This window comes from Brienomyrus brachyistius, chromosome 5 (genome assembly GCF_023856365.1).
Source record: "Brienomyrus brachyistius isolate T26 chromosome 5, BBRACH_0.4, whole genome shotgun sequence".
NCBI lineage: Eukaryota > Metazoa > Chordata > Actinopteri > Osteoglossiformes > Mormyridae > Brienomyrus > Brienomyrus brachyistius.
This window is the reverse complement of record NC_064537.1, coordinates 9959966-9984976: the sequence shown is the minus strand read 5'-3', so window position 1 is coordinate 9984976 and position 25011 is coordinate 9959966. Positions and strand designations below refer to the sequence as shown.

General features: G+C 44.2%; 2 protein-coding genes across 4 annotated transcripts; both read left to right on the top strand.

Annotated features, from left to right (window-relative positions):
• Positions 1-11: 11 nt before the first annotated feature.
• Positions 12-5540, top strand: LOC125742273 (erythropoietin receptor-like). 2 transcript variants are annotated; one of them, XM_049014149.1, is made up of 8 exons: positions 12-541; positions 1216-1351; positions 1794-1960; positions 2055-2206; positions 2383-2539; positions 2674-2761; positions 3620-3707; positions 3865-5540. In XM_049014149.1, exons 1-8 carry the CDS (start codon positions 406-408, stop codon positions 4561-4563), a joined length of 1623 nt encoding a protein of 540 aa, XP_048870106.1. In that variant the 5' UTR covers positions 12-405; the 3' UTR covers positions 4564-5540. The 2 variants fall into 2 exon arrangements, with proteins under 2 accessions (XP_048870106.1, XP_048870107.1); XM_049014150.1 differs by having other exon boundaries at positions 412-541; positions 1221-1351.
• A 731-nt stretch (positions 5541-6271) lies between these two features.
• Positions 6272-12810, top strand: LOC125742285 (tetraspanin-1-like). Of its 2 annotated transcripts, none has more exons than XM_049014170.1 (8): positions 6272-6340; positions 9631-9705; positions 10223-10438; positions 10621-10695; positions 10775-10882; positions 11293-11421; positions 11669-11761; positions 12431-12810. In XM_049014170.1, exons 2-8 carry the CDS (start codon positions 9649-9651, stop codon positions 12485-12487), a joined length of 735 nt encoding a protein of 244 aa, XP_048870127.1. In that variant the 5' UTR covers positions 6272-6340; positions 9631-9648; the 3' UTR covers positions 12488-12810. The 2 variants fall into 2 exon arrangements, with proteins under 2 accessions (XP_048870127.1, XP_048870129.1); XM_049014172.1 differs by lacking the exon at positions 6272-6340 and adding an exon at positions 8074-8166.
• Positions 12811-25011: the final 12201 nt, after the last annotated feature.

The window sequence follows — 25011 nt, the reverse complement described above, 5'->3', positions numbered from 1 at the left end:
TAAGCAGCAATGGGGTAATGCAGTTCGACCTGTTCCGCTGATATTTATTTTCTTATTTATAAGCACAATCATGTTTTCCTTGCCTAGGTATCAAGGATATGGTGTACCTTTGCTTTGCACATGGACTAAAAATTAGGTGGGCTTTCCACTTAAGTTCGGAAACATCAATGAACGTGAGAATGTCCCCTCCCATCGTATCACGCCCACCTCCCTCCCCAAACTGCCATCCACACAAAGTAAACAGGTCGAGCGCTGGTTTGCGGTTCCGATCCCCTATATCTGCCATAACGCACACGCGTAACGACTGCGTGGGAACCGCGGTATCTCCCAGGCAAGATGTAATGGAGCAGGGCCAGGGCTGAAAGGTCGTTTTGACTTTGGAACAGACGGGATAGTTTTGTAGTTATGTGCCGGAGCACGCATTCAAGCCGGTTTAATTCTCTGATTAAAGCCGAACCGTCCAAAGGAGGGAGATTACTGCTCTTCGTTTGCTGCCTTCTGGTTTCGCTGCATCCGAGTCTTAGCAGTCTGCACTCCAAAGGTATGATTTCCTAAATTGCCTTGTTTCAGTAACATGCTATTAATTCCACGACCCTGGACTTAATGAGGGTTTGGTAGATCGTTACATATGTTAATGGTTTCATGTAGTTTTTTTTTTTACCGATATAAAACATTCCCTTTTTTTTTTGCTTTTTATCCACCCAAATCCGTAACCAGAATAAGTGGTTAAAAGATCTATGGGTTGGATTTACAGCCTACAGTGCTACTAAGTAAACCACAGGGAATTTTAAAAATATTCTCCTTATAGGATGTATAGGAGTTCAAAAGAGTTCAAAATGTAGGTTTCCCTGCATGTACACTCAGGAAAAAAAGGTAAAAAGTTGTACCCTTGCTTGTCACTGGCGCTGTACCCTCAAAGGCCTGTCTTGTACCCTTAGCTGTAGGCAATTGTACCTTTTAAGGCAGAAATGGACTCTGATGAACATTTCTGTACCATTGATGGTACATTAATGCTGTTTGTACCTCTGGGATGTTCCTCAGAGTCCATTTCTGTACCTTAAAAGGTACAAATACAAGGGTACAGCAACAGTGACAAACAAAGGTACAAATTTTTACCATTTTTCTGAGAGTGTTCGGCTCGCTCACATTTCTTGAGTATGAATGTACCATAATATCATTGGTTGGCTTTATTAAATGTCAGTTCCTCATTCACAGCACAGCTGCTGCTTGCTGTGGAGCCTGAGAACCCAAAATGCTTTGCTGAAGGAATGCAAGACCTTACCTGCTTCTGGGAGGAGGAGGATGGAGGCACTAAGGAGCAGTACAGGTTCACCTACACGTATCAGTACACGTATGTGTCACGGGTCGACTCCTCCGTGCTGTGACCTCTCACTTAACACATTTTACAAACCCAGGGGGTTTGAACCAACAACCTTTTGACTGCAGGTACAGGCTGCTAATCACACACCAGTTAACACCTTCAGTTATTTTTTTTCTCCTTCACCAGACAAAATGTGTCAAAATATTCGCAAACCGAATGTACAATGATGTAACTTTTGTACGTCACGTACAGTGAAATCGAGTTAAATCGGCTCCCAAAGTAAGTTTCTTAGCTGGTCTGCGTGGACAGTTTCCGGAGATTTTATTATGTTTCCAGATATATTCCAACTTGTCTGTGGTGATTCTATCTATCTTCCAGTGGCTTTTCCTGGCCAGGATCACACTGCATTGATTCTCTCTGCGTATCCCTTTTGCACTTCATTTAATTTGATCCCCTTTATGTGTCCTGGTAGGAATGAAAACAGCAGTGAGTGCACCGTGTCAGAGCTACCAGCAGGTGGCAGTAGGACGTGGTACATCTGCAGGCCGTCGAAGGTCCAGCACTTTGTGCCCCTGGATGTCCTAGTGTTTCGGGAGGGACGGCTGATCCACAACCGGAGCCTGCAAATTGACCATGTCTGTAAGTGGATAAGCTGGGGTCGGTGTAGAGAATTCTTCCCTTTGCCCTCGGAGGTGACCCTGAGCTGACGGCCTGGGCGATCTTATGCCCGCAGTCCTGCTGGATCCCCCTGCCAACGTGACGGTGACGAGGACGGGGCAGCAGGGCCAGCTGAGGGTGAGCTGGCAGCCAGTCCGGCTCGCATACATGGACAACAGCATGACGTACCAGATCAGCCACACCGTGTTTGGCAGCCGCATGGACAAGGTACAGCGAGGCGACCTCGCGGGGCACGTGGGGTGGGATGGGCCTCCGTCTCTGCATCCACTCCTTTGATTGGGCCACAGACCCACACTAACCTAGCTGCCTGGACTATGTGATCAGCCCCTGACTCGTGCCGTTATTTAATGGCCGTCTTGCATGCTCGCCTCCTACACCTCCAGATAAACACGGTGCGAGCTAACAGGGATCTCCTCCTGCAAGGCCTGCAGCCCGACACCAACTACGACGTGCGTGTGCGGGTCAAGCCCGACGGCCTTTCCTACAGTGGTTACTGGAGTGTGTGGGCACCTGCGGTCTCCATGAAGACGCCCCCTGCTGGTGAGAGGAGAAATAAGGAATCTGGAATCTTCATAGCAGTGACCCCGATCTCTCTCACCCCTCATGAGATTGAAACTGCCCCCTGATCCACCCTCTGATTTTATAAGAGCCTCTTTTCCTGCTCCTCACTGCAGATCTGGATCTGCTTCTCCTGGTTCTGTGTCTCACCATCTCTTTGATCATCATCCTGTTGTCCCTCATCCTGCTCCTGTCCCATCGCCGGTCAGTAAAAAGTTGCAGAAAGTTGCAGACAACTTACTCCACATAGAGTTGAGGGAGGCATAAAGACAACTTCCCCATGGGTGTCAATAATAATTGATTATTTATATTTTATGTCTTCTTGTGTAGTGGGGAAAATACACTCCTAAAATTTGCTAGTATGGTGATATATTCTGTTTGACAAAATCAGTTAGAAATGCTGCGTCTGCAGCTCTGGAAAACATTAAGAGAGCGCTTTTTTTAGAATCTGCATTGTTAAATACTGGATTAATCGTGGTTCTGCTGGCAGGAAGCTACATTGAGCGGTAGGTTGCTTCCAGGCTCAAAGTTTCTAAGAGAGTAGTACTCAGGAACAATGTAAAGCAGGAGACACTGGGAACGACTGAAAAGCAGCCAGGTAGAGGGTGGAAGCGACATTCTAATGGCAGAGATGATCGTTATCTAGCAGTGCCTGATGAATCAGAGGATGACATCAAGTGACCTTCTAAAGGAACGGGAAACATTAAGTGGTGTGAGGTGCACTGCTAGGACAGTTTGTATCAGGCTCCTAGAAGCAGGACTGAAGCCCCATAAAGAAGGAAGAAGCCCTTCATTAATGAGAAGCGGGGAAGAGCCAGGCTGCAGTTTGCAAAAAAAAAAAATACATTTTACACTGACACATTTTACACTGACACATTTTACACTGACACATTTTACACTGACACATTTTACACTGACACATTTTACACTGACACATTGCCGTAAACCGAGAAATATGTGAAATTAAAAATGTTGCTGTGGTCTCTTCATTTTCTCCAGAACTGTATTAATGTGAAATTTTTAGAGCAGAACAAAAGCTAATAAAGAGAACTTTCCCTTCAGCTTTCTTCTGAAGAAGTGGTGGCCTGAGATTCCCAGCCCTGCAAACAAATTCCAAGGTCTCTTTACTGTGTATGGTGGCGATTTTCAGGTAAATTACTTTATGACATCCTGTTATGCTTCCATATAAATTACCTTGACACTCCCTGTTATATATCTAAGACGTTTTGTTGGATTAACACCTCCTGTGATTATGACCTGGTGGACCTAATTTCAGCTAAAACCTCCCCCTTCTGATTTACTCTCAGGAGTGGATGGGTTTTAACACAAGTGACCCCTGGTGGAGGTCGACTGCATTGTTCATGGCGGAAAACCCATCTGTACTGGAGGTGCTGTGCGAGGCCAGGTTCAGACGTCCAGCTGGTATCGGCTCTGTGTCATCCGGGGCTTCGGACCTCCTGACGGAGGTGGACTTAGAGGAGGATGAAACGGCAGGGAAGGCGAGCTCCAGGTCGATGGAGGTATGCAGGGGGCGGCTGCACCACCTTTGGCCGTTTGAGCAGCTCCAGTTGGCGCAGAAACACCATCCCCTACACCCTGAGCATCCCCCACTGGAGCCGAACGACACCTACGTGTCCCTCAACCAGAACTCCCAGCCGGAGGGCCAGGAGAGCGGCCCACTGGACGACGTGTCTGAAGAGTCGTGTCCAGTGCGGGTCCCCTTCACTGGCTCAGGAACTCCAGTGTCATGCTCAGAATTCGGGTCCCTGAAACTGAACTCAGGGAGAGTCTCCTCCGAGTTAAGCCAGGACTATCCCCACTGGCCAGTTAAGGGAGGGGGCTATGTCTGTATGACGGGGACCGATTCGGGGATTTCAGTGGACTACAGCCCGATGGGAACTGGCACCACCATGACAGCCAATACGGGCCAGATATCTGCCAACAAGTATGATTTCCTCCCGTCCAGGTGTCCTTACTCTGGACAACCTGTTGAATCTAGTTATTGAGTACAGGATAGCTGGTCAGAAACATTCACGCAGTGTCCGCAGGACGTTCTAAAGGTTCTTGAGCTCCAAAGAGATGGAATTGTTTCACCGGAAACAGAGCATGTTATTGGTACAGTAACTTTGGCCAATACCAGAAATTTCTGAAAGTTCGAGAGCGTCTTTTTTTTTGAGAGGACGGTACATTTTGACGAGTGAAAAAGGCAACCAAGGAGAAACGACTCTGCAGACAGACGCTCACGGGGTTTCTCCCATCATCCCTTTACATCACCATTTATATGAACCATGCACCTGCAGAACACATAAATGCTGAGGTCTCTCCAGGTCGTGGTTAAACCCATAAGCAAAATCAGAGAAAAGCTTAAATATTTAATTCCATTTTTCTTGCAGAAGTGAATAGTTTGTCAGCATTACTAAGAGTCGCGAAATGTAATAACTAAAGCAGGTCCTGACGTATGTGTGAAATGGTTGTCCATAGTCAGGATCGCTCTGTAGGGTCCCCCTGGTGGCCAACACGCGTATCACATGCTAACCATGGGCGAGGGCTGCGGGAGGCATGGCGGCCAGTCTTGTGGCTAAGAGATCGCAAGTAGACATCCCAAGTAGAGCTCTGCTGTTGTACCACTGAACGATTTGAAATAGCTGGCAATAATAAAAACATTGACATCTTCCTCTTTTACACTGACATACTAGCTTTATAGATGATATTATGGGTGTTATCTACAGCATTCAATTTTGTGCTTTCAGAGCAAGTAGTTCTGTAGAATTCCAGAAATATTCACTTGTAAAATGTTAGCTTCTGTAAGTATATTATCTCTCAGGCATTTGGATGTAAACTGTATTATGTATGTCTTTTAAGTACTGTTGTCTGTAAAATGAATTAATCTTTTTTTACAACATATTTTTTTTTACCACAGATGTTTTTGAATATTACACAGTGTTAAAACATGTATGGATAAAAGTAAAAGGTGCTTTTCTTATATTGTGGTGATGTTAATTTTAATATGTGTGAAATGTGTTGGTGAAGTGGATTGTTGGGTAACAATGTGGCCTCAAACATTTTTCAAGGATGAGGGTTTGCCCCCCCCCCATGTTTCCATGCCATGTACCCTGCAGATGCAGGGATAGATTCACAGAGTAGATAACCTTGTTGTCAAGAAATCTACCACAATATGGAAATTTATGCAAATTTAGTCCCAAATTAGATTTATAAGCTTAATAAGAGTAAAATGAAAGGCTACCAGTTTCATAGAGGACATTGTCTGTCTCTCTGGCTTAACTGGTGGGCCTGGATGTTGCCTCAGACATTAACTCATTCCTTCCAGTGATATAACCACTGTGAACATGAACATACAAACCCAGTCACAAGTTTCAGTGATGGTCAAAGTAGAGGAAAGAGTTAATGGTTAATAGATGGAATCAGAGTCAGAACTCACTTTATTGACAGTATGTACTAACATACCAGAATTACTGATTTTGTGATCCAGTGCCAATCATGCAGTGCACAATATTTCAAGACACCCAGGAGAATAATTCACAAAACACTTTGCGTGGGAAAAACATACAAATACAAGACATTAACAGAAGACTTTTATACATACCTCACAGTGCAAGAAGGCTTGAGACAGTAAATTAACACAGTAACATGAGGTTTACTTCCTGCTTGGTGGTACCTTCCAAGGTCACCTGGTCAGCCCTGCCCACATCGCAAGGCAGTGCAGAGGCCGCGGTTTTTAATCAGCATCAGCGCAGCCGGCTACAGCACGTCACCTGGGTGCAGGTAAGGGATCACAACCACCAAACGAACGAGATGCCTGCATATGAATTGTACCATTTCATGTTCATTAACATTTGAAGAGCACATGTGAATGCTGAAGGAAGAAGCGGATGTATATCATTTATTTGACTTTTTATGCCAGTTTTAAAAGTTTTCTAGCGACAGATAAATTTTTGCCTATTATGTGTCAGGTAAACGTTCAGCTGAAAATGGGAAAATAAGTTCGGTACTTGGGAGTTTCTGTACTTCCATTCTTTGTTAGAGTAACTTGCCGTATTTTACCACTAAAGCTGTTTTTTTTTGAGTACACATAAAACTGCAGTAACAAAGTCCGTACGGTTTATAGAATCAGTATGAAAGTAACATCACACAGTTGTTGTGGTAAAAAAATAGGATGATTTTTAATGGCTCTGATACATACATATAAACCAAGATTTGTTCATTTTATACATAGAAAATGGTTGTCATTCGTGTGCTGACAGTTTAGGGCTTTCAGGCTTTCAGTGTTTTATTGCCGGACTTCACGTCTTAGGTCAGGTGCTACGGAAGAGGAATCTGCCTGAAAATTAGACACATCATCCCCAGCGAGCCGTTTTGTGTGAGGTTCACAAATGACCACATTCATATACTGCCATTTGGGAAATATGCTCAGCACTCGCTGATTTTCTCTATTGATTGGCTCATAGGTGTGTGTGTGTCTATAGCCAATCACCCTTTGAAGGGTCCCCCACTATAGTCCATTAGAAATTTCTAGAACAATTCAGGGAGTTTCTGGTTTATTGTGTGTTGCAGATGTCCATGAAATCTTATTGCTATTTATTGCTGCAGATGATGGTTCTGTTTGCCAAGTAATGCATGAACTGAACTAAAATCCAAAGGAGAGGTGAGAAAAGTCATAAAAAGGGGTAGATGAAATGACTCACAGATGGGAGGTAGTCTTCAGGGAACAGGACGCTGGATGGTACACAGTAAACCTGCAGGTGTTGTTTGTTTTTCGTGCTGTGACTTCCTGTTTAAGTCTTTCACAAGGAGATGGTCACCACTGTCTGGCAGTAAACATTTTCTGTCCTTGGCCTTTTCTCTGATGAGTGTCTGCAATTAACCTTTGGATATATGAGACATTTTTATGAAGTTTCTGATGAAGTGCCCTATTTCAGCACACATTATTATATTGGTTTGATAACTTTGATTATCTAATGAGAATTACAAACAGCGTAGATACTGCAAAGGTAAATTTTATTGGTTAAGCGCAGAAATGTTCACTGATATATCAAAAGGCTATGTTGAATGAATGGACCAAAGATAAATGTTTTCATATAAATGTATACAGAACATTCTCACTTTAACTTAAATATGGAAAATTTATAATGTACAGTAAGGGTGTGAAACTTAAAGCCCATGGGCCACAATTGTATGTGGCCAACGCGACGTCTTATGTTTATCAGAACTGGTCCGCCGGTATATAGCACTACAAATCCCAGATTGGACAGCGATAGCTTGCGCGTTGGCACGTCAATCAAGGTAGGGCTGCGCGATATAAAATCGCGATGTTTGTACTCGCGATTATGCAGCACGTGAAATAATTGCAAGTGCTTTAGGCAGAGGTGGTAATTTCAGGTCAAGAAAGTAAAAATCCAGACCATGATTTACTTTCAACCTGGCAGATGAGAATTCTGTGACTCCGCTCAGCTGGTTGGTTGAAAGTGAATCATGGTCTGGATTTTTACTTTATGGACCTTGAATTTCCACCTCTGGCTTTAGGTGACGGCGAAACATTTGTCCGGACACCAGAGGTTCGGTATGGTAGGGACGTTGACGCCTACAATATGGTAAACAGAGAGCAGTACGCTTATAAGATTAGTAATCTGTATAAATTCATCATATCCCTGTGTTTAATAAAGAAGTGGGAGTTTAAACTGCAAAAAGTATCGCCCAAATACCGACGTCTTTCTTACCTTGTTTATCCACGATGGCTCCTCTTTCAAAAGATGTTGTGATTGCTGAGATATCTCTTTCTTCGCCACTTCAGTGCTTATAAATCTCTTCCATTATATACCAAAACAAGTGGTGTGTGGCGTTCTCCGCTAACCGAATTTAATACGCATAATGATACGCTGAATTTATACAGATAACTAACTCATGGGCGTTACAATACGCATCTCATCAATGTGACCCCAAACACTGACGAACTTGCAGAATGAGCTTAAACGCGTATGTTTTCTTTTTGCATTTATCTCATGTAATTTCAAGGTAGACTGTTAATAGATGTATTCTTAAAATATCTGTACACATTCCACAAATAGATCATGAGAAATATTTTCATTTTGCGTGATGCTAATGCAAAACATTGACTTCAGATTATGAAGAAGTTATTATTTTGGCTTTTTTGATTCCCTGCGATAAACCATTTGCAATGGAAATGACTCGGCGAAAAATGGCTTTTATAGATGAAAGCAAAACATTACTGATGTGTTTTTTTTTGTGATCTCATTTGTTTGTTTAATGTATAAACTTGGCTTATTCTGAACTGTAAAATGTCTTGGGAGAGGTTAAGGGTATCATTCATATTTCTGTATGAATAATTCGTCTGAATACAACTCATTAAACATCGTCAATTTAAGACTGCTTTTCAATAAATATTGACCTAGTTCGCCTCTCAAATTCAACCCCGTTTTTAATTTTGCCCCCTTTGTGAGTTTGACACCCCTGATGACGTTTGTAAAACAAGGCAGCACGTCATAACATTTCCAAACCCAGCAGCAGAGGTGGAAATTTCAGGTCCAGGAAGTACAAATCCAGACCATGATTTAGCTTCAACCAATCAGTTAATCATAAAGAGACACGGTTACAGCGTACTCCACTGGTTGGTTGAAACAAAATCCTGGTCTGGATTTATACTTTCTGGACCTGAAATTTCCACCTCTGCCCAGCAGTGTGTGGCACTGTGTGTCTCAGTTGGCTATGAGGCTATACCTGTGATTAGAATGTCTGCTTTTCATTTATATGGTAAGATTAGGGCAGACTTGCCATAATTACACGTAATACTGTGTGGAACTTTAAAAATATCAGATTTAAATGTGATGAAAATGTGGAACTTTGTGGTCAAGAGTTAATGAATAACCACAAAGAGCCTAGAGATCATTGTCTGTAGGTCAAACACCCCTGTTTACATTCAGATGATAAAACATCATAAAATTTAATACTGACTTGTGCACCTTTGGTGCCTGCCTGCAGTAATCGTCCTTATCATTGTCTCACTGGCTTCTGTGTCCCTTTTCACCTTCTGTTTTTAGGAATAATAGACACCAAAAATGTGCTGCTCCGATTTTCTCAGAGTCATCATGGTCGCCTTCAATGGCATCATTTTCGTAAGTTGGCGTATTCTTTCCTTCCTTAGTACGCTTTTCTCCCCTTCTTATAAATATTGTGCAGAAATATTTTACTAAAAGAAGGGTGCAAGTTTAGTAAATACTGGCATGTGTGACATCTCACCTGCTTTATGACTGAACTAAGCCGGTTGAAACAAACATTACATCACAGGATTATCTAACTTTACAAAGGTGTCATGCTTTCACTCCCTTGGGGTCTTGTGACTTTTCTTTATAGATTCTGATAAGTTTCAGTTTCACTTAAATATAATACATCCATCTATCCTCTAAGCACTCATCCTGGTCAGGGCCACACAGGGCCTTGAGCTGATTCCATGTAGTTAGCTGTTAGCTGAACTGATCTGTCTTGAACAGATTGATATGTTTATAATGAGCAGTGTGACACTGCCACTGTACCTTATATGGTTAGAGGTCACAGGCTGTACAGTCAAATACATTCAACCCCCGGCTCTGGACCCTCCCTCTCTCACCCCCGCTGTCCTACCCTGGCTGACAGGTGGCAGGGGCCGCCATCTTGGGCGTGGGAATCTGGGTGAAGGTGGACAGCGGTTCCCTGCTGAAGATCCTAGAGCAGGTAGAAAATACGCCAGCGGAGCTCAACCAGATCTTTTATGTGGGCTACCTGCTGATCGCGGTGGGGAGCGTGCTGGTGCTCCTCGGGTTCCTGGGCTGCTGTGGGGCCATCAGGAAGAGCCCGTGCATGCTGCTGACGGTGAGCTATCTCCTCAGTCTTGCACTCCGCCGGCACGGCCCATCATTTCCCATTCAGCCCAGTACGGCTCACGCTGTTGGTTTTCCTTTTGTTGCTCTATGTTCCCAAGGCATTTTGTACTGGCATGAAACGCCTGCCATTTTCATCACACTTTGCTTTCTAAAAGCATCTCTCTTCTTTAGTTCTTCATCATCGTGCTCTTGGTCTTCATAGCTGAAGTGTCCGGGGCGATCGTCATCCTGGTTTTCAAACCTCTGGTGGGTGACGTTACAGACTGCATCTGTACCTACGTGCCTGGCGACCAAAATGGCTGAGCTCTCTATTGTTGTGCTACAGGTTGATACACTAATCGAAAAAATAGGCCATGAAGCGGTCCAAAGGATCAAGGTGGATTATGGGAAAAATCCGAACTTTACCGAAGTTTGGAATGCTACCATGGATGGGGTATGGTATCAGAAGAGATGTGTGGATTAAACCATCCTAAACATCATAAACACGACAGAATGTCTTATGAAACCTGCATTCATCTATATGAGTGGATGGTTTTGAGATAAAAAGATCGAAACGATTATTCGTGATTTATCACTGTTCATTATTCAAAGTGAGTATATCTGTGTCATTAGAATTTAAAGATATCAGTTAAGGAGCAGGGAGCTAAGCGAGAGTAAACAAAGGCAGACGGGAAATGGATGTTTCTGGAGTGAAGTATAAAGTACTTTTGGCTTCAGACAAGGATCATTTGCTTAGTGTAATCTTTTGCTTTCTGTTTATTTATCGTTTAATGTGTTTTAGCAGCCGCTCCAGCTTTTCGAAACATGCATATTGTCTAATATATTCTTCCCTGTCTCTTGTAGCTGCACTGCTGTGGATTTTATAACTACACAGATTTCACAGACTCTCCTTTTTACAAGAATAATGGACACTCCTACCCTCGGATGTGCTGTGACAAGAGTCCCTGTAACCTGCAAACCGCCGACACCTCGGTACTGGCGAAACCAGCGGCTTCCATTATCCCATTTTTCTTTCCTTCCTGTGGTATCATTTGGTTATTGCCCAGTTCATTTGCGTAGCTATGAAGATGTACGTTTGTATATCTTTTTGTGTGTATGCTTGTGGTTTTGTTCATACCTAACCATTTTCATCGTCTGCCCTTTACGTTTCTTTCCACGAGAGTCCTGGATAAAACCTTGAGGATCTTTCTCTTGTGCCTCCAATGTTCTTCCTTTACAGAATGTGAGTGGCTGCTATTTTGAGCTGGTGAATTTAATAGAGAATAATGCAGTTATCCTGGGAGCAGTGGCCCTGGGAATTGCTGCGCTGGAGGTACGGATATCTGCCCAGCTCCACTGCACCCACGAAATACCCCCATAGCCATTCGTTATATTTGACTAGCACTAGCACTGACAGAAGATAACACATCAGTAGGGATGTTCTAAGTATGAAGATAAGGGGCAGGGCTGCCAGCTTTGGTCAGCTGCCTGGCGTGAGATTTTCAATTCGAGGCAAGCGTGCCCCGGCATTTATATGTATGCAGCAGTTTTATTACCTTGTAAATAGTCTGTAGCTTCTGCGAAATACCCCAAATGAAGCAAATTTTAGGTTAATAATGGAATAATATAGATTTGCTGTAAGCTTCCTTGCGTGAGCATGAGAGTCAGAAAGCGTGAGAGTCACGCCGGATGCGTGAGAGTCACGCCGGATGCGTGAGAGTCACGCCGGATGCGTGAGAGTCACGCCGGATGCGTGAGGGTCGGCAGCCTTGCCTAAAAAGGGCCTCAACTAACTTAGTTTTAGACAGTTTTTAGTATTGCCACTCACCCCGGCCGCCGACTACACCATGGCAGATAATAGTAGGGCGTCTCTGGCCATGTTAATCTGTCTCTGAGTGTCAGCCATAGAAGAGGGGCAGGACCGCGGGCGGCGGTGCTGATTTCGGGTGAGTCTCTGGGTCGGCCCACACACGCTCACACTGTCAGTCTGCTGCCTTTTCAGATTGCTGCAATGGCGGTCTCCATGCAACTGTACCGGAAGAGTTCGCAAGAACACTGAGACAACGGAGCAGAACAGAACAGTCTTTGTCTATCTACCCGTCTGTGTCTTTGTACCCTCGAAGCATATTTTCATATTTTACACCCACAGAATTACAATATATTGTGCAAAATTACACTTTGATATACAGCCATTTTACGTTGTTTTAATCTGAAAACATACGCTTGCTAATTGTAAGAGCAAATATTACATTATTTAAGAGTTCAAATGTATTTTTTATGTATAAAGTTTTTAATTTAGATTTTCATGTCAACAGGAAAATACTGTGTGGTATTTAGCATTCAGTGAAATTAGACTGAAATATTAAAATGCATGTCACAGAACTGTGGATTGTTATTTGGTCTGTGCATCTCTTAGCTTTTCTTTGGAAATAGTTATTGTGGTACAGTACAGAATATTGAATGCTATGCGCTATTTGCCGTTTTAGGTTTAAGCTGCAAATATAAATTGCAATTTAGGACAGAAATTATAAAATGGGAAAATATCTCAGGCAGCACATGGCTGGGGAGCACCCTGGACAGAATGCCGATTCATCACGGGGCACAAACTCACAATCACACTGTTCTATATTACAAGTGGATATTAACTACAAAACATTCCGCGGTTTTAATAAATAAACTTCAAAGACGCGATGACTACAGAAATTTGCTCCAGTATGGTTCCATTAGCGCAATCGGTTGCGACTGTTTTCTTTTCCTTCGCTGGGACATTGATCTATACATAATATTTGGATATTTAACTTGTGGAACAGCTTGGTTTAATGAGGCATTTTAGATCCACAGGCATCAAAATCGCTGTTTTCGCAAAGTCACAGTCGCCACTAGCAGGAACCATCATTATGAAAAGCAGCCAAACGGCGCTGATGGAACAAGCTTCATTTAAAGTGATACATTGTTACAGACCTGAACAAAAGAAAGAAATTTCAAAGAGAATCAAATTACTGACAAAAAAAATAAGCCGGGGAAAAAAAGATTTATGGACAGGTTCGTCAAACTGCTTGGAATGTAAATATAAACAGCGAGAAGATTAAGGCAAAGTTCATTTGATTTTTTTTATAGATATGCTGTAGTGCTAATTATCCATCTGTCTCAGGGGAGTCAAACTCCAGTCCTGGGGGGGGGGGTGGCAGAGCCCTTCATTTAACACACCTAATTCAACTCCCTATACCTCCTTGTGCAAATTACCACACAGCTCTTGAGCTGAATCGTTTGTGGTGGAATGGAGAAAGAGCTAAGCTACACAGGGCTCCGGCCCCCCAGGACTGGAGTGTGACACCCCTGCTCTAGACTGTTGTGGTGAGAGTTGCCTAATTTTGAAGCATGTTCCTTGTCTTTTATCACGAATCCACATGTTACTGAGGGCAGTTTGCTGTACACGCAGAGCACGAGGACGAAGCGTGCGGTATACCAGCTGGGGATTATAGTCCTATATCAGACAGACTCATTTTGTGATATGGATCAGTCATTTTTTTAGTTATATTTAGTTGTGATACTGTAACCTAAACCATGTTAATCTTATTTTGAATGATGAAATCTTTCTTGCTTTAAAATTCAGTTCCCCCACAATGTCAGACACTTTTGACGGCACTGTCTGTCATCGATGTGTATTAATTATGCTGATTTCGATCCGTACTTAACAGAGAAATGATTCCCTTACATTGTCGCCCCCATCTCCAGCTGAGGGAGGGGCTGTGAAGGCTCTGCTAAGCACAACAATCAGCTAACAGTGTTATTTGAACCGGTCCTGCACTTCACTGTGAATTTAAATGGCTGTAGAGTCAAGTACGCTCTGGTGATACGCAAATTGGAGTCACACATATTATACAAGCACTGTAATGCTTTATGGCCCATCTCAGAAACAGTGTGTCGCCCTAAAAGATAATAGCGAAACGCCACAGTGGAGTTCCTGCGCTACCGTGGTGACAAGGCTACCAGGTTCCCACTAACCTTCCTCCCCTTGCAGTGAGGCAGCTCCCAGATCCACTCCCTGAGCTACTGGTCTGCTGGGTGAATGGACACTGGAGATCCACACAGAGCCTCCCTGGGATTCCCAAACGCTCAGTTACAACCCTCAGTCCACTGTACCTCTGCTTGTTCTACTCCTCAAAACTCAGGAACGATCTCACGTTCCTCTTACTGGTAGGGACTGGAAAGGACTGGATCGCTTCCAACTTCCCCACCTGTGGTCGGATAACCTCACCTCCAGAAAATGCACACCTGGAGGTTGATGGTGAGGCCAGCAGCCTGGGTCCACTGAAGCATCTGCCGGATCTGGGCTAAATGATCCTCCCAGGATTCAGTAAAATTGATCACACTGTCCGGTTATGCTGCTGCAAACAGCTTATCCATTAGTTTCTGGGATGTTGCTGGTGTCCCTGGAGACCAAACGGCATGACAGTAAACTGATTGAATCCAAAAGGTGTCAACTCCTTTTGTCCCTGGACCCAGACGATCCTACTAATTACTGTGACATTGATCCAGGGGTGATATGTGTTTGGCTTTGCCGATCCTCTCAGTGAGATCATTACTGTAGGGTATTCAGTAAGGGTCCAAGCAGGAGATGGCATCGATCAGCCTAAAGTCAATGTAGAATCAAACGGAGCCATCTTTTTTTGGTACTAGCACAACTGGACCGCTCCATTTGCTGGTTCGGGCTCAGTCACCTTCATTTCCTCCATCACCTCTAGTTCCTCCTTCAGGGCTGGCAGCAGTCGTACTGGTATCCTGTAAACTTCCTGCCACACAGAAGCATCCTCTTCCAAATGAATCTTGTGTCTGAGCAGGGTAGTGTAGCTCTTCTCCTGGAAGAGCTCTGGGTCAAGGGACTTACTTAACTTCTCCTGTTTGGCTTGTGACAGATGGGATAGGTCCACTGGCTGAAACTTGACTTATAACTGCTCTGGGGCGTCCTCTTGCTCTCCCAGAGCCAGTTGCTGTTGCACAAGCTCTGGACGTTGCCTGTATTCTCTTAAGAGGTTGACGTGGAACTGCTAGTGATTTTTACTTCTCTCAGACGCACACAGTTCATATGACACCGGCCCTGTTGGCTTTGTGATCTTATACGGGCCGTGCCATTTTGCCAAGAGCTTGCTGTCAAGGGTGGGTAACAGTCAGGGCCGGCCCTGGGTGGACTGGCACTCGAGATTCTGCTGAGCTGCCCCCCAGAGCAGCAGAAAACAAAATTTGTCCAGCCCCGAGGGTGGCTGACAATTCATTTATATTAAAAGCATTTCAGTAAGACAGCGTATCAGGCTGCTAACAAACTAGCTCACATCTGTTTCGCAACTGTAATGTCACAGAATGCAACCAGAAGTATTCAGATTATTTTTTTCATTCACTTTTTTGTGCCCCCTAATCAAATGGGGCCTCCTAGGCGATCACCTGTCTTTCCTTTGGGGTCGGAGTGGCCCTGGTAACAGCAACAGCACCTCTTGTCCCTGGGTGAAGACTCTGGCCTTGGCTTGGCTCGTTCCTTATCTTTCATTATGAATCTGTGCATTACTGAAGCCCATTCGCTGCGCATTCTGAGCGCAAGGACAGAACCTAACGAAGACTGTAGTCATGTATCAGTCAAAATAATTTTATCATATGGATCAGTTATTGATATGCTGCAGTGCTATTCATCCATGTTTCCAAACTTCTTCTGGCATTAACCCTAATGTTACAACCCTCTGGTCTAGGTCAGGGGTGAACAGGATGTACGAGTGAGGTAAGCAAACCCGGTTTCCCCAGTCTCCTATTGGTTGAACCGCGACCCAAACAAACACACACCGAGACTAAAATAGAATAAAATCACATACAGAGCTTTATTTACAGTACAAGACAGACTGCTATCCCAGCAAAGACTGTGATATCGATCACTAAGGATGGGAGGATGGATGGTGCCTAAGGAACGACCAAAACAAAACTAGCGCTCATTCCGTATATGTACCCCACCCTCCCGCCCCCCCAAAGGCTAAGCTGACCCCCCCCCAAACATACATGGATGGGCACTCTCCTTCTAACAATGACAGCATGGGAAAGCCAGTCGGCTCAGAGCGTATGGCTGAGTCATCAATATGCTAGAAGCCCCGCCCACTTTGTCAAAACAATCCAACCAAATTGGTCCAAGTTCCATGTTCCTCCTCACAATAAGGAACACACAACTGGAGGGAAAACCCTAACAGCAGTACAACACCAAACACACGCACACTGCCACAGGTCTCTGGAGTACTGGAAACATGTTCTGCGGAGTGATGAATCAGGCTTCTCTGTCTGGCAGTCTGATGGATGAGTCTGGGTTTGGCAGATGCCGGGAGAACATTACCTGCCTGACTGCATTGTGCCAACTGTAAGGTTTGGTAGAGGAGGGATGATGGTGTGGGGGTGTTTTTCAGGGACTTGGTTTGGCCCCTTAGTTCCAGTGAAGGGAACTCAATGCTATAGCATACCAAGACATTTTGGACAATCCTGTGCTTCCAACTTTGTGGGAACAGTTTGAGGAAGGACCTTTACTGTTCCAGCATGACCGTGCCCCAGTGCACAAAGCAAGGTCCATAAAGACATGGTCGAGTGCGTTTGGTGTGGAAGAACTTAACTGGCCTCTTGACCTCAACCCCTTAAAACACCTTTGGGATGAACTAGAATGGAGATCATGAAACAGGCCTTCACGTGTAACGTAGGAAATGGGCAGAAATTCCCACAGACAGGAAAGTCTGGATTTAGAATGGGATGTCACACAAGTTCCTATAGGTGTAATTGCCAGGTGTCTCAATAATTTTGTACATATAGTGCACTTAGCTGTAAATAGGATACATTCATACAAAGTCAGCCCCTTTACAGGCATCATTTGTCAGATCATGGACATGATTTTCAGTCCAGGGATAAATTCAGAAATCAAAGGACTTGCACACAATAGAAACGAAAATCATTGCTAATGTCCTGGAATATTGTGTGCATCACTTCCTGTCTGCTGTTACAAATAAAACCATTCACTGCTTATGGATACAATGATAAACAGCTTAATTACTATCCAAAGGTTATAGTTCAGTTGTGCTGTTGGGTTTTTCATTATTCAGCATCTAGTTTGTGATGGAAAACTGGATTGTTTGTAATCTTGTTTCCTAAAGCATAAATGTTCTCATTATAACCACTGTAAGACTGAATTTCCTGATGTTCTAGGCTGAACAGATGATTTGAGACGCAACCAAGGAGACCATGTTGAAAGCCTATATGGGCCCAACAATGTAGATCTGACTTTTGGAACATTGTTCTGGTCAAAGTAAGTTCATGACTGAGGAACCATATTTGATGCACACTTTACATCCATGAATTTACCAACTAGTCATGGAGCAGGGATGAAGCACAGAGGTGCAAGCAGGATTACGAAACTAAAGGGGCTTTATTTCGCAAACTGAACAAAACAGGAAAACAAACCAGATTGCAGGGGATCAAAAGGGAGGGTAAGGCACAGGCAACAGGAACACAAGACGTCAGTGACGGAACTGGGGAGCACAGGACTGGGAAACACTTAAATACTGGATTAACAAGGGAGTAAACAGGAGGTAGCTGGGCATGAACGACATGAGGGCAGGAACGAGAGGTAAGGATATCGAGGGAGAGGCATGACCAGGGAGGAGACAGGAGGGTCAGGCTGGGCAGGACATGACACAAATATTATGTTAATTACTATTAGTATATATAAAGTTATTTCATTGCACAGCATTATCACTCAAACCCTTTTATCAACACTTAAAATCTACGCTTTGTGGCCAGTTTATAAGTTTATAATTCTCTTCACTCTGTTTCGCCCCTTTCCATCACTTTCCGTCAGTGTCCTGACCCCATATTCAGTGCTGACTCGAGGCTGAAGTACCACATGACGTTCTATGTGGACACAGCTGATGATGCCTGGGACAGCCTCAGCACCAGCGAAAAACTGATTCCCCCGAAACTAGCCTCACTGGCGGCCTCTCCTCCACTCAGTCTCCAAGCGGAAGGGCACGTCTTACGGCTATCGCTTCACTATAATGAGATTTGAGTCTTTGTCTGACAATTCTGCCAAAACAGCTATGGGTTATTGAAGCTTTACACTTAGAAAGCTGGACGTTTGAAGAAGCACATCAGATTCAGACCTATATGAAACTGACACATTGACACTGGGGATGCAATACAGGGGAGTAGTGAAAGGACAGGCAGGGTAGGCAATGGCCTGAGGCCCCGAGCATAGAGGGGGGCCCCCGAGGGTGGCTGACTACATAATACACTGCAATGACAAATCTGCTTTATTTGTGTTTTTCACAGAAGTGAAAATAAAGGTCTTATGTTATTTAAATTGTCTTTGTTGATATTATTAATTTAGAGTTCATACTAACTTACCGGTAATAAATTGTACAGTGTCAAGGGAGGGAGTGGGAGAGCCCACTGGAATTTTTTATTAGTTATTTTTGCCTAGGTCCTCCAGAATCCCTGGAATCGCCTTTGATCACTGCGCATATTCCCTTTCACACTGCGGCTAGCGTGCCTGGGCCAGGGGAAAAGACAGCGCCCCCCGGAGCTCGCGAAAATCATTGCGCTTTTGTTTTCCAGTCCTCAGGGTTCCCAGGTTTATTCATTCTTTTAACGTGCGTGTTTTTCTGTTTGGGATGCCGCAGTGTGAATCCCCCACGGCAATGCCGTACAGACAAAAGCATGCTTTAAGAAAAGACACGCAAGAACGCAAACCAGCAGCCTAAAACCAGGACGTTCCACAGTCTTTAGCGTTAGACCCCGAGGCAGTTTCCGATTTTAAGAACATTTTAGCGATTTACCACAACTGTTTCCCAGAGCTGTTTTACAAACCGAATCCAGGCGATTAAGGAGCAAAGTGTCACCATTATGGCAACAACTACTGGGATCTGTGCAATCCAGTGTAAGATTAAAAAACGTTCGGTATCTTGGGTGCTTCTCGCTGGACCTGTCACGTGTTTTACAGCATTTTAATGTATGTTCCCTTGTGGACAAGAAGCACGGGCGTAGATATGGGTATGGACGGCAGGGACATGTCCCTGGTACATGTAGATGCTTCTTAAAGAATAGATTACTCACTTAATTGCTGTAATGCACTCCTGTCCGCAGCGGGTCCAGAGTGTTAACACGCAAATCCCTGCTTTTAGGATTTATCTTTTGCTAATTTTGAAATGTTTACACGCACCTTTTCCGTCCTACCTCTGTCCCTACCGTCCATACCCAAATTTACACCACTGGATTGTAACACGACTTTCTAATATCAAACAGTGGGGAATAATATTTGTAATACTGGCATCTACATTGTGATTCGACCTATTACTATTTTTTTTCTTTTTACGTCAAGTTGATTCAGGAAAAATAATTTCTTTTTCAAATTGCGTGTGCTCGTCAGATATTTAGAGCAATCATTACGTATACGTATTTTCTATACCATCCCTTACATTTTCGGCTGGAAATAGTCCTGCCATATATTCCAAAGTACGTACAGCAGCTCATCACTTTAAAACACATTGTATGTGAAAGAAACCGCTCAAATGACACCAAACGCTGAACTACAACAGATAATACGACGCTGCGAAGCACTAGTGCTGTCACATGAACGCCAACAGCGCCCTCTAGCGAACTTAAACATGTTTCATGGCTCCTGTATATGAAGCAGCCTAAGCGGCAACAATAAGGCCTACATAGGCCTATTAAGAACGATTGTAGACAAACTGCGGTGTGAAAAGTCATGTTGTCTTTAATATGTGTTGTTTGATTATGCCTCTTAATGATTTAAGTAATTTTGAGGGTTAATATAATATAATATAATATTTTAGCCCTGGATGTACCTATGGGACAGCGCAGCTGTATTCTGGATCGGAACCAAACGTAAACAGTGTAAATATATCTATGTAATTATCATGTATTGCGTTATTACTGTGCCGTACGTAACGTCATGTATAGTGTCAATCTTAGCTGTTGTACAAAGTGAGGTGTGTGCGGCCACCCTGTGCAATATGAGCATAAGTAGTCAGCACGGCAGTGTGTGTGTGTGTTGTTAAGGAATGCCATGTGTTACTAAGCACCATTTTTAGGTTTTCCCGTACGTGAGTGTAACTTGTAACTGATCTGCACGCTGTGTGTGACACCCGCGTCACAACAGAAAGTAATAAAATGAGGACAGGGCTGGGGTGGGGTGGAATTCTGCATTGTGTCCCGGTGCCTGGATCACGAAGCTAGATTTTTGGGTTAGTGGGGAGATTGGGCTAAAGACAAATGAACGATGATAATCTATTTAGACTCGGGTAATTTAAATCCAAAAAGTTATCTAGTCATCCAACAAATCTCACTTTGTGATACGGCTGCTTGGACGATGGATGGGAGATGGTTGGGTTAGATGGTCCAATCGTTTTAAATTGATTTTCAAGCAGTCTGTCTCGCTGTCACAAACCACATATATCTAGATAATAACTAGCATCAGTATTAGTGTAAATTTAATTGACAGGCACGAGCTAGTGATTAAGAGAGAATGAGCGCGAGAGGGAGGGGTGTGATGTCGCGGTAGGTAATGGGACCGAAAACCTTATCAGCAGCTGCCATTAATTAAAAGTAAATATTCCTCAGCCTTTGATCCATATAATCAAACATTTTATATAACAGGGCACTGTAATCGAGATACAGGGAAATTTAACTCATACCGATAGTCATTTAGTGTCAATAAAAAAATAATAATTCTCCCTTTAAGATTTCGGATATGTTAAGTGTTTGTTAGTCTATTCAAATGAGAATTCATAATTACTAGTGTAAATGATCAATTAAAGTGTGACGCATCGACACATTGGCGTTAACTAGCTGGCCGCACAGGTTTTGTATCAGTGTGATGCCCGGCCCGTCCGCTCCTCGTGTGTGCCACGCCCCCTGACTACCCACGTGTGCTTCCCTGATCGTCTCCTGCTGTGTCCGATTACTTTGATTAGTCCTGTCCTATTTTAAGTCCTGGTCTTGCGTGTTTCCCTTGTCGGTCATTGATGTTACCTAGTGTGGTCCTCGAGCGATGTTCCTTGTGTCTAGTCCTGCTAATAAATCCCCGTTTGCCCTACTTCTGCCGGCTCGCCTGTTTCCTGTTAGCTCGCCTGCCAGCGCACTCGCCCGTTTCCCGGACGGGCGTGACAATCAGGTACCGACATTCAGTTTGAGTGACAGCTGTCATATCCACCTTTTGCCGCGTGTTAATTCCGTATCGCAGCCTTTCCTCATTTTGCCTCTGTCAGCGTTCTCTTCTCTCTCAACACAAATACCGCAGTTTTATACTAAGGTCACGATAAAGGATCAGACAAGGCTGCTTGTGTGCATTTCGTCTGTAGGTATGTGCCTGTGTTTGCAAATTGGTTCTTCCACTATTTGTTCAGGGAGCACATGACCAATGACCTGATAATTATCTGTACAAGACAAATGTGATAATGAAAGTAAATACTGTGTTGCTATGTGAAAGTTAGGGTGCATGCAGTGTCTTGTATCAGAATTTTGTAAGTTATGTATGAAACATATGTTATATCTATACTAACCTATTTATACTAACGTATAAATAATTTCTTGTTGCCCAGAAAAATTGTTATCCGTTTTCAGTTATACTTTCCATCCTGTAATATTGTGTGCTAAGGTTGCAGTTTAACATGCCCTCAGATTGTGCTCCAGACGTCGTGTTTAACCTGAGGCGTGTGTGTCTGTGTCTGGCCATAGCCCAGTGACCCTGCAGGAGTGTGTGGAGCAGTACTCATGTGTGGAGTGTGTGCAGAGACTGTCCACCTCTTTCTCCACCACTGCTTCTCCGAGAGCCCAGACAACGGGGCAGCCTCAGTAAGAGCCGCCCACCCCCACTGTCCGAACATATGCCCATTTTCCCTGTCGGGTGCCTCAGGTGAACCTGAAGACCAACTTGGAGGTGAAATCTTGGTTGGGATTCTGCCCGGCACCTGGAGAGAGATCTTTTGCCTTCTTGGAGAGAGTTTTCATAAACGATTCGTTTTGAGGCACCGGACAGAATGGATCCACGTGACAGATTCCCAGAATAGGACGAAATTGGGGTTGAGAAAACTGGTGGGGCAGTATTAACCAAAATAGGGGAGCGGAATTTAACCAAAAAAGCCATTTTGGCTATAGTGAGTGTGGCGTGGGGGGAGGAACAGCCAAGAAAAACAAGACAGGAGTTGGGACACAAGGGCTGGGCATGTGGTCTGGTCTGGTCACCCCTGGGCCCCTGCCAGAAGACTTTTATATTTTTGGAAACTCGCTTGAGGCAAAGGGGCTTGTCACATGACTTCTCCCAAACCGGCGGGGTCATGTTTACCCCACGTTTTGTTTTGACTCTTCCGTCTTATTACAGGTTCAGCTGCTTTTTAATTAAAAATCTGCAAATAGTAGTGTTCTATTTTTTTAGGATGGTGATTCTGTGACTGAAATGTACTGGTGAGTTTAGAGACAAAGTAAATAAACTAACCCGCCATTAATGACACAGTGCAAAGGATGACGGCAACGCCTGCTCTTAGCATGCATCGGCAGGATGGGCTAGTAGATGGAAAATGGAAAAATCCAAACCAGGATTTTGTTTCTGCCAACCAGTTATATATACAGAGTACTCAACTGGCGGGTTGAAACAAAATCTTGGTCTGGATTTTTACTTTCTGTACCTTCCAGTGTCAAACCTCTGGGACACGTGACATCAGACAGGAGGGAGGAGCCTAGTAGCAAAACAAAAAAATACCAAACAAACGGCAACAGAATGATTGATATTAATCACCATGTTTAGTGTTGGAGTGCTGACATTTCAGGGACTCCCCATGCCGGCATTCCCACTTGCCTCTCCCTCCTACTGATGCTGCCATAGCCATATCTGCCGGAGCTTGCAGATTGCACTTCATATTGTACTCACCTAGCTTTTAGCACTGCCAATAGCCTCCTCTACTATGCCTAATTGTACATTTTATTTCCCCTACTCCTCCTGGGGGTGATGCCTGGAGACCTCAATCTATCAAGATATCCAGCACACCCGACCACCACCAGTGATGTCCCTGCATCCAGCTCGCCGTTCTGATCTTCCATGTATGACCCGCTGCCTTACCTCTGGTTGCCTGGCAATTGGAAGAAGACTCGGCTTCGGCATTGGCTTATCTTCCTTGCTCTCCTCTCTCTATTTGACTATCCCTGCCGGCCCCTGGAGGATGGGCTTCCCCTTTGAGTCTGGTCCCTCTCAAGGTTTCTTCCTTCTAGGGAGTTTTTCCTTGCCACTGTCGCCTATGGCTTACTCACTGGGGGCTTTGGGTGAGGATACTGTAAAGCGCTTTGAGACAATGTAATGTTGTGATAATGCGCTATATAAAAATAAATTTGTTGTTGTTGTTGTTTAGCTTTGGTCACTGGGGAGCGATTGAACGGTGCTCAGTGATCTGCTGTAATTAGGAATATGGTGCAAATTCAGATCTTATGAGTGACTTAACCTAGTCTACTCATTCTTCAATGTACTAGAAAAAATGGCTAATTTCCTTTCTGGGCTGAGTTAAGGGAACATTGGTGAAGCAGAGAGACTGCGGAAGTTGTGTTGGACCCAGTACATGCCAGTGAGCGTGGCTTCTCCAGCCTGCTCTCACTAAATGTCCTGCAAACCCAACTCTGAGCGCACTGGACTCTCAGGCCTACAGGTTCACAGCACAAAGACATTCAAGGGGAAACAGGCTACTAAAACAATGTAAGAGTAATTGCTGGTTTTATTTGAACACACTTTTTATTTCTTAAAGGCGCCCTGCTTGGGAAACTTCTGTCATTACCCAGAGGGTAAGCTGAAGGCCGTGTACATCCTTATGGCAGCGAGGTAGATCTCACAGCTCAAGGGCTAAGGATTTGATTCCTCCCTCCATCTCAGGGCATATGGGGTTTGTGTTAAAACAATACACACCGACTGAGTATTTTGTGTTTTGTTTAATGTTCTTGTGTAATGTTTTCTTTTGCATTTTCTTAATGTTTTTCATCATGAGTGAGACTCTAGTGGAGGCAGAGCACCCCCTGCAGGGCACACTGAGAAGTACAGCTCCCACGTCCTGCTACCGTTGTTCCAAAACACCCGTTTAGAGTATTCTGTCAGGAAACACGGAGTCAGATATCACAGCAAAATACATATATACTGCCATAACTATTAATCAGGCAGCGTTAACAGAAACAGAATCAGCTTCTGCTTCATTGAACTCTTCAGTATTTTTCTATCTTGGTTTTCCTGATCTTGCCCCTCCATTTCCCGCCATTTCTGCCCTCCCCTCCCACCTGCTACACAGTGGACGCCAGCTGCGTGCTCCAGCTGTGTCTGAGGAACCTGGGGCAGAGTCAGGTGGCGGAGGCCCGCGTTAAGATTGCGTAAAAAAGGTGGGAGTTGTCATGCCTGGAGCCCCCCCACGTATCCGCGGGCGCGTTCATCTGTCGCGCAATGCCAGCGGCTGGCAGGTCGTGTGCCCACAGCAGGGGTGCAAAGCTTCCGTCCTCCAAGGTCATGCTCCTGTGGGCTCCCAAATT